General features: G+C 33.9%; 1 protein-coding gene across 3 annotated transcripts; it reads right to left on the bottom strand.

Moving 5' to 3' along the window:
- Positions 1-2,886: 2,886 nt before the first annotated feature.
- LOC111007258 (Reticulon family protein) lies at positions 2,887-7,677 on the bottom strand. Of its 3 annotated transcripts, none has more exons than XM_088126099.1 (9): positions 5,917-7,677; positions 5,756-5,830; positions 5,559-5,661; positions 5,396-5,470; positions 5,135-5,279; positions 4,978-5,047; positions 4,751-4,816; positions 3,365-3,487; positions 2,887-3,230 (listed from the first exon to the last, which is right to left on the bottom strand). In XM_088126099.1, the coding sequence occupies exons 1-9, from the start codon at positions 6,848-6,850 to the stop codon at positions 3,049-3,051; spliced, it is 1,773 nt and encodes a 590-aa protein (XP_087982225.1). In that variant the 5' UTR covers positions 6,851-7,677; the 3' UTR covers positions 2,887-3,048. The 3 variants fall into 3 exon arrangements, with proteins under 3 accessions (XP_087982225.1, XP_022135249.1, XP_022135248.1); XM_022279557.2 differs by having other exon boundaries at positions 5,756-5,803; positions 5,917-7,675; XM_022279556.2 differs by having other exon boundaries at positions 5,756-5,809; positions 5,917-7,671.
- Positions 7,678-10,012: the final 2,335 nt, after the last annotated feature.

Raw genomic sequence — 10,012 nt, 5'->3', positions numbered from 1 at the left:
AGAATGTTCCTAAAAGGAAGAAACGAGAAACATATATAGTTGTAAAATGCTTAAATTTCTTAAAAAAACAAGAAACAGAAACGTTAACAACAGAGAATGTTTAATGCAAAAATATCTAAACGTTTTATTAAATTTGTTTCAAAACATGTTATTTATTTGAAACAAATTCCCCAAACACAAAATTGAGAAAATAACATTGAAAGTAAGCCCCAAAAATTCATAAAATGAAATTAAACTTTTTTTTTCATTTGTTGAGTTGAATGCCGGTAGAGATGAGGATTTGAACCTCCAACTTTTTTGTCGAATATGATTTTAACTAGTTGAGTTATATGTTGAGTAAAAACTTATATTTATCTCTACAACAAGTAAAATCATTACATTCAAATACTGTTTCTACTTTTTCTTTGCTCGCAACATCTCATTAATCTATATTCTTTCTTATCTCTTTAGTGTCGGTTTAAGATACTAATCATCCTACTTTAAGTACCATCGTAATTATAACATATGCCTTTATTTAATCTTTCTTATCTTATAAAAGTCCTCACTATTTATAATACATGTACAAATATATGTAAACAATTTTTTTTTCTTTTTTTGTGTAAATAGTAAACTCCCGGAAAAGGAAAAAAAGAAAACCATAATCTATCCTGATTGTGAGGCCCTACTTCCAAGTGGCAGGCTGCTGAACTGTCAGAAGTTAGCTGGGCCCATATCTTATGTCTGACATAGAGATATTGATTGGGCCCATGGGCCATTGACTGGACCCGATTCTGTGTATTATGGACCACATCGCCACATGCTTCACTTCCGACACAAAAAACATAGAATTTGATGGCCCCGCTTCAAGGGCCGACAAATCGGAACTCGCTCCGGCCCGTATCCTAATGATGTCTTAATTCGATTAACGTTTCTCGACGATTGTGATTAGAATTCACTACATTTTGTTTCACAAATCTCCATTTGGATGAAATATTTCACTTTTATATTTTATTACTATTTTTTATTATATTATCTTTTTTTTTAATAATTTCAATCATTCAGATTTTATTATTTTCCAAAAAAAAAAAATCATTCGTATTTATTACGTCTATTTGTATTGATACTTTCCATATATTTATTTTCCAATTAAGATAAGTATTCTTATATTTATTAAAGATTTTATATTTTCAAATTTATTCTTTGCTTAATTTGTGAGCAGTTATTATTTTAATTTTTCAGCGTATTTATCTTTTTTTTGGGTGTCTTTTCTTTTATCAACGTCTTTTTTTCCTGACGTTTTTCTTTTCATAATATGATAAACATACTCCTCCAAAATATTTTTTCATATTTTAATTATCTTCTTCTTTTTTTTTTCATTTTTTTCACATGTCTTTGTTTTCAATAATTTCTTTTTGACCTTCTTTTTCAATAAATATTTACTCCTCCAAAAACTTATTAATATATACTTTTTATTGATATATACTAAATTATTAGATTATATAATATATTATAACGACCAGTATATAATATAATATATATATAAATATATATATAACACTTTGGAGAAGTATAAGTTAGGTGTATATATATAATCTAAACCTAACTTTGAGTACGATAGAGTATCATAATAATATACCCCAATATATTATATAATATATACTCCTATATACTATTTTTCTACTTCGTGACATCACTTCCCCTCACCAAGTCGTTGCCCCCTGCTCGTGTCAAGGGAAGCGTCATTATCACTAACCGCTGAGTTAGATTTGAGTTTGTACTGTTGTTCATGAAGGGTCGTTGCTATCGTTCGGATGACGTCGTGGGGGAAGGGAAATAATCGCGGGATGTGGGTTGCAGCTGGTTGAAACCATCGCTGCTGGAGAACCAACGTCGTGGAGGAAACACTGTCGAGGGTTGTCGCCTCTGCAGGTTTTATGTTGTGGAGGGACGTCGTCGACACAAGGGAGCCACGCTGCCATTTGCAAGATGTTGTCGATCGTGGGCTGTGTCTTGGAGTGCTTTGTTGTTGGTTCTAAACGTCGAGAATCACCAAGGGGTCATTGTGCTGCCTCAAGGAGGGTCGCTTGGGTTGTATCCGACTTCGAGGTCGTTAGCGCAAGGGTGGCTGGCGACTGGGTTCTCACGAGGGGGCAAATGAGCTTGAGAGGGAGAGATCCTAGGGTTTCCTAAAATGATTTCTTCTTTATTTGTAATTTGTTTATTTATTTATTAAAAATAGACGAATATGAGTAGTTGATAATTTTTACCTGACCCATTCTCTATTTTGGTAATTAGGCTCTTTAAGAGTCTTATGTGTCTACTTATCCCTTCATTTTAGAATACTCATTCTATGTTTATTTTATGTTTATTTTATATGTATGTTTAAAAGACTAAGTCTCTAGTACTAAAAAAAATCTCTAATATTTGAGGTATTTTTTCTATCATTTAAAAATTTTAATTTTAACTCCTGATGTTTGACATTTTTTAACTACATTGTTTAACTCACTTACCTGACATGAATACAGACATGAATACAAGGGAGAAATTAGACCTCTAAAAAGAAGAAAAGTCTAAATTTCGAAGAATTAGAAAGCTGTCTTTTAGATAACTTTTTTTTTTTCATATTTAAACCAATCAACTAAGCAAGTTTATTATTGATGATTGCCAATTAAAATGGTATATTGTAGAAAAATGTTGAATATATTAAAAAAACTAAATTGAAACTTTTTAAATAGCAAGAACAAAATTGAAAAAACACCTAAATATCAAGGACAAAAACTCCTAATGGAAAATATAATAAACATATATCAACCTTCAATAACTAAAGATTAATTTGATAATGTTTTTTTTTTTAATTTGTTCATTATTGTAAACACCTCTCAAATGTCATCTCAAAAGCAAAAGAAATTCTAGAAAAACTATAATGGGGATTGCTTGATTTTATTGAAGTAATCCACAAATATTTACATCGCAAAAATATAACTTCTATGGCAACAAAAACCAAATGACCAAGAAACCAATTGAAAGGGTCCACAAAATTTGTTTATTTCATGAAAAATAGGGGTCTACTCAAAATTTCTTCTTTTGCTTGGCATTGGTCATACCTCCAAAACGGGGCCCACTGCCATGTTTTTCCTTTCCAATAGAAGCTTGACACGTGTCTCCAACTTCCTCCACCTCATCCTCCTCCACCCAGTCGTCTGTTAGTATAGATTGCTGGTAGTATCGAAACGCCACGAAGAGCATAAATGCTGTAATATCAAAACAAGGCCCTCTAGTTATCACTATTTGCAGTATAGCCCCACTAATTTCCTTAAATAACAATCCGTAACCTCAACACAATTTATAATGGAAAAAGAAGGAAGGAAAAATAATAATTAATTACCAGCCCAAATGCGAGCCACAACTGAAGACAAATTCCATACGAGCACGAAGATTGCTACAGCCACTCCCTTCTTATGGGAGCACGACTCCCATGCATCACCGAATCGTCGAACCCAAAATTTGGCTGCAATGGCCCAAGAAAACGTTAGGCCCAAATATCTTACTAATTGGGCTGATCCACTAGGCCCATACATTGGCCCAATGTGGTTGAGTGTATTAAAAAAGGCCTTGTGTTGTTCCTTGGGCTATGCGATCCAAAGCTTCTAGGAAAGGACAAGGCCCATATTGAACGAGAACCAAGATTTTTTAGATCCACAAACATATGTCCAAATCCATTGGTCTGTGAGAAGCTTGCAAATATGGCAACATGGAAAATAAATATTTTAATAAAAATACTTTAAAATAATTAATTATGCATCTTGATTTAATGTATTGATTATTAGTAATTGTAAATCATTTATTCATTCATCTCAAAATTTTATTACTCAATCCTAAGTCATTGGTTAGCTAATTATTAATTTTATTATGCAAATCACCGATGTGCTGTATCATTAATCAATAACAATTAACCACTTTATTAAGCCCAAGTGAGTGTAATAAAATTTCCTATCATGTAATTACTAGATAAACAGTCAATTATTATTTTAAAATTTATACATATATATATATATATATATATATATGGTTTGTCAAACTCTGATCAACTAGATCTATTCATCCTAAAATTCTTCTTTTCCTACCGTATAGACAAGTAATCTAAGGGAAGAAGAATGAAACAAATAATTCAAGGTAAAAAAATGACGATGAAAAATTTAAGGTTTAAATACTATTTTGGTATCTATTTTGTATTCTCAGAACATCTATTTTCGTATCTGTACTTTTACGTTAAAAGAAATTGTCTTGTTTCTCCATTCATTTTTATTTTTTAGATTCTACTTTTAGTAGGACACTTCACTCGTCCCGTTTCAATTATTGAAATGTAGTTATATATTTATATTAAATAATTCTAAATGTGTACAAAATGTATTGTTCAGATTTTACAAATATAGACCAAATTTGTCACTTTATGAAAATACTCGGACTAAAATAGAGATTTTGAAAGTAAGAAACTAAATGAACATTTTAAAAGTATAAAAACTAAAATAATACAAAACATTATATAAACCAAAATTTAAACAAATAATAATTAAAACAATTGAAATAAATAAATAAGAAAAAAAGAGAAAAAAAAATGAAAATGATGAATAGTAATTTTATTATAGAGAGGAGGTGGAGCAGGGCAGGGTGAAAGAAAAGTACGAAAAAGCTGGCGAAGAGTGATATCGAGAACGCAACTTAACGGTATCGTGAAAGGGACAAAAGTGGCATTTTAGGTCAGAGATTTTACCGTAAGCTGCTAACTGCGAGGAGTACGAAGAGCAGACTTTAGGCACAGTAAAAACTCCAAAAAACCCTGACACAAAAATCAAATGAAAATAAGTGTATACAATTTTAATTCTCTACCAGAAATAATTTTGACATATTAAATTTCAAATTAATTAATATGTGCTAGTTCGCTGAATAATCGATAAACCCTTTTATTTTTACGGGCAAATTTGGAATTCTATTTCCTACCCCATTTGGCGACTTTCCAGACGGTTATGGAGCTGCCACATCTAGCCAAGGCAAATAGCAGTACTGCCAGCTGCATTATACCAAATAAATCCGCCATTATTTCCGTACATTCTTGAGATTATGAACTATTTTTTTTTTCAAGAAAAAGGAAAATTACCTTCATTGTAGTTGCAGGATCTCCACAGAACAGAGCTCTCAGCTTTAATAAGAACTCATTCAAGTAAGGGAGGACAAATTTCAGAACCCAAATTGCTTCTTCTTCTCCCACTACATGTCTCACATGCTCCGTATCAATGGCTCCCCTGAATTTTGTGATTCCCATTAACAAACAAGAACTCAGCCCAAAAAGATGACAGAATTCTTCTTCTTCTTCTTCTTCAGAACAAATTCTCACGAGGGATTAGAGAAAAAGGATTACCTGCAAATAATGGATCTGTACAGGAACGTGGCTGCGAGATAGAAGAGTCCCAGATATGATACCACAGAAATAAAGCTGCAAGAGAGACAGAGGGAACAAATTAGTTTTTGGATTTGATTTTTGCCATGGAAAATTGGGTTTGAATATGATTTTTTTTTGGGACCTGATATTGATGTCCTTGGCGTAGGAAGATGATATTATAACAAAAGATCCAATCCCGAAGACGAAGGCAGATCTCGATACATCCTTCCACATTACCAAGTCCACTGACCAAAAAGTAAGAACAATTCTCTAATTCAGAACTTGGTTGCAAAATCTTGAAACCCACTAATTTGATGAGAGAATTCAATGTAGTAGTACCTAAGCTCTGCAATTTGTTGCTCTTTTCTTGGAAGCTGTGGTACTCATCTGGTGCTGGGTGGAAATTGTCAGGAACTAATTAAATTATGCGACAGAATGTTCAAGAATTTTGATTCAATAAAGGGATTTGATGAAAGAACAGAGAGAAGATTTTTACGTACTTGTAGTGGGTTTTGAGAGATTCTGGTAAACGGTGGAATGTTTATTAATTGGTGGGGACTGTTTTTGGTAGATTTGGTGGAATCTCTTCACTTCATTCACAACTTTCTTGGGTTCCGGAAGATTGATCTCCTTGATATCGAAGCTCTCCTTCTCAATTTCAATGTCTTCTTCTTCTGATTCCTCCCCTTCGTCTCCTTCGTTTTCATCTTTAACATCGCTATCATCGATCGACACGTTTTGAGCGGATTTGATCGGAATGTGGCACACTCCAAATTCCCTGCAAGAACTCTCATTCTCAACTTGGGGTTTCTCAATTTCCTTAACAGATCCGTGGATTCCCTTCTCGACTTCGTTCGATTCCGATTCTGGGTTTTTCAAATGCTCCAAATTTGCACCGAATCCGTCACCGGCAACGACAATAATGGCCTTGGCATTGTCATTATCGATCGTCCTGATGGAATCCGATTTCACCTTCCTCAGCTGAATTTGGGTCTTCTCATGAGTTTCTCTGTTTGATCTGCTCCCCACTTCGGATTTCGACTTCCTAATCTGAGTTGGGGTTCTCTCAATTCTCCCAATAGCAACAGAATTCTCCTCATTCCCCTCAGATCTCAACTTCCTGCCCTGAATTGGGCTCTTGAATTCGTCGCAATTCCTCTTCCCTTTAGCTGGGGATTTCTCAGATCCCTCTGCCCCGTCGCAACTCCAAACCTTCCTCTTCGCACTCACTGCCGCCGCACCATCAGTTGTTGCAGTAGAAATTCTCTTCGACATTGCCCTCGTTACAGCTCTGCCATCTTTACCACTCCCATCTTCGCCATTGAAGACCTTAATCCCACCTTTCACTTCATCCATCTTCATCCTGCTCTCCCAAACAGACCCCGAAACCACACTACTAATACCAACCCCTGCTTTCCTTCTTCCCACATCCATCTCTCCTTTATCTCCCACCCCTTTTTCTCTTTCTAGTAATTACAGAATGACATTGATGGCCACAGGAAGCTTTAAGGTGAAGAAATGGCGGTTGGTGGGGAAGACATTGGGATACCTTCGAAAAGCAGAGAGGTAGAGAGAGAGGGGAGGATTGGGTTTCTCTTTATCCTTTGTTTTTCGCTTTTTCTTTTCTGGGGTGCTCTGTGATCTTCTTTAATTAATGGAAAAAGAGAGGCGAGGGGAAGGGGCGTTTGTGGGGTTGAAATGATTAGAGTGCTAAGGATGATGGTGTTGGGAATTTATTCCATTAAAAAGAGCATAAGGATCTTCAAATATCACTGTAAACGAGGCACCCCAAATTCATCAGTCATTACAGCTACTGCATGCAAAGTGTAGGCAGTAGTAGACATGAACATGATGCTGTTCATGTTCCCTCTCCATTTTGTCTGGCAGAGGAAAGTTTCACACTTTAATTAGTATTAGTACTGCCAATTTCCAAATTGGAGTTTCTACCCAGTAAATAAAAAAAAGAGTCAGAGAGAGCAGAAACTATATGTGATGAAATTGTTGAATCTAATGAACTAAGAGTTGGGGAAAAAGACAATAAACTATTGAAACCCAGAAGAGAAAACCCAATGAATCTAGTAAACGCCAAACTTGGAAAGGAACAAATCAAAATTTCCGAGAAACGAGCATTCCGTAGTAGAGAAGAAAATGCCAAACGGTGGAGAAAGTGGGCTGCACCAAAACCCAAGCTTGACAGTGTGTAAAATACTGTAATCCTATTGAGAAAAAATTGAAAGAAAAAAGAAATGAAAACTACTCAACTCTAAAGCAGGACATAGGCAATGGCATTTGATTCATAAAGATAAAGATGAAAGATAATGCAATCTCTTGTATTGTATTCAATTGATGTGATTTATTAAACCACGAGAGTTTAATTTTATGATACAAGGGTGTCAGATAATGGAATCTGAAATTAATAATACACACCACTCACCAACCAAAGTGACAGTGAAGAAGCGGATCCATTCCCATTTCAATAATTTAACAGAAAAAGGATCTCCAGACGCAACCCATCAGCCAAACAGGGCTCGTTGCAGATAATTTTCCAGCAATTTAAGATCGGTTTGGTAACGTTCTCATGATTCCTTATTTCTTATTCTCATTTTCAATTTGTTCCAAGTTTTAGCATATTGAGATATTCAAGCCATGTAATTCATTTTTCTTTACAAAAGCATTATGAAACGGGTTTTTAATAATATTTAATTAGAGGATGGTGTGTGATAAAATGGATGGGAGGGAAAAGAGAGAAATTGGGAGTGTTGAATGGGTCACGTACTGATGGGGACGGAAGGTGTTCGAGAGAATGACTGAGAGAGGAATCGCTGCGGGGGACAGACACAGAGGCCTTCAGAAAGAGAGGCACCGCTTTTGGGGCTGCCCCATGGCCATGTCAGTCCAAAATGATACAAGTTCAACAGGCTTCCTTCTTTCTACTACCACACAACTTTGGCCACTGTACCACACCGACACTGATGGCCCCTAATTTCAATTTCAACTCCTTTTTCTTTTTAGCGTTGGGCCTACTGGCTAGCAAGATTGAGACATTGGTAGGGGGGTTGTTTATGGAGTCTCTAGTCTTAGGGTTATTTCCAGGGGTAAAAAAATTAATCTTTTTCTTTACCTCCAAAGAGTGGGGAATTTCAATTTCATCCAATTGAATGGGTTCATTACAAATTTAGTGAGACTTAGAGAAAAAATACACTATAATTGAATTTTTGTTGAAATTAGAGATTTTGATTTTGTGCATTAATCAAATTTAATTAAAATTGGTGTGCAAATGTAGTAGAAGTTGACATAAGATTAAAAATTGATTTTCCCACAGAATTTGAAGTTTCATCAGAATCTAGCGTTCTTTTGTGGGATTTGAGAATTTGAAGAAATTGGAAGACTAAATTATAGCTGAGCAAAAGTTCAGCTGGTAAAGTCTAACTGATCTAAAGGGAGGATTTTCCTTCTTAATTATCTGATGTACCTACTGAAGATTTTGTATTTTCTTTTATGACGACCAACTTCTTTAAATAAATGAAGAAGCAATAATGGAAGATGAAAGTGTGAGATCTCATAAGATAAAATAATGTCAAGGAAAATTTAATATTTTTGAGATTGGAGCAAAGTTCAGGAGTGGATGCAATGGGCCAAACAGTCAACTATCAATTAAAATTTTCTTACGTATGATGAAGATGTGTTGATGATAGGTGGGGATTAGGTATAACTAAAGTAAAGTTTCAATCTTTTGGAATTGGAAATAATTTGGGATTGCGATCTCAATTGCCGAGGAAGTCTAAACTCTAATGAAAAGTGTGCCCAACGGCTATAGTTTATAGTCAAAACATTCAGTGACATAATTAAAAAATTAAGAATATTTCCACAGTTGTTGTCAAGCCAAGCAGTTACGCAATATTAGCTCTCTCAGCCCATAATGAGTAAGGTAAAAGAGAAATAAATAAATAAATAAATAAAATAATAATAATAATTAGTTCGAACCACTTTTCATCTTCTGAGGATATTATATTATACCGGTGGGGAAAATATCCAAACCTACCACTTATTAGAAAATACTCCAAGGTCTAACCATTTAATCAAATATTTAGGCATTTATTACAGAGCGCTTAAAAAAACAGTATAAAAATACTTTTCCTTTCTTAAATAATGATTTAATAAAATATTTTACTCTCTATATTTTAATAGGTAACAATTTAGTCGGTATAATTTAAAATTTATAATGATTTAAAGAAATATCGATAAGATATAATAAGATTTTTTTTATATATGTAGATCGATAAAGACCGAACCTATTTTTAAATTACAAAGACTAAATTACAAACCTTAATTTTTCTTTTTTAGATTTTTCACAGTAGAAACTAAATTGTTACAAAATTTAAACCAAAGACTAAATTATTAAACAATAAAAATTGACACTTAAATTTGATGAAAATTGTCATGGCAGAACTAAACTATTACAAAATCAAATTACAGACACTCACTTGTTATCAATATAAAAATATAGTTTATGAATTAAATTGTTATTTAAGGAAAGTATGGGACCAAAAAGTGTCTTTTGTAACTAAAATTTTAATTTAACTTTTACGAAGAAAA

The sequence above is a fragment of the Momordica charantia genome (assembly GCF_013281855.1).
Source record: "Momordica charantia cultivar OHB3-1 chromosome 6 unlocalized genomic scaffold, Mcharantia_2.0 BLBB01000006.1, whole genome shotgun sequence".
Lineage (NCBI taxonomy): Eukaryota > Viridiplantae > Streptophyta > Magnoliopsida > Cucurbitales > Cucurbitaceae > Momordica > Momordica charantia.
The sequence above is the reverse complement of the archived record's forward strand: the minus strand, read 5'-3'. Positions and strand labels throughout refer to the sequence as shown.

Excerpts from the sequence above, each read along its gene's own strand:
- LOC111007258 (XM_088126099.1), bottom strand. The coding sequence starts at position 6,850 with ATGGATGTGGGAAGAAGGAAAGCAGGGGTTGGTATTAGTAGTGTGGTT. Across the intron at positions 4,817-4,977 it reads CTGGAAAGTCGCCAAATGGG|GGTTTTTTGGAGTTTTTACT; the intron begins GTAGGAAATAGA and ends TTTTTGTGTCAG. Across the intron at positions 3,231-3,364 it reads TGTGGCTCGCATTTGGGCTG|CATTTATGCTCTTCGTGGCG; the intron begins GTAATTAATTAT and ends TTGATATTACAG.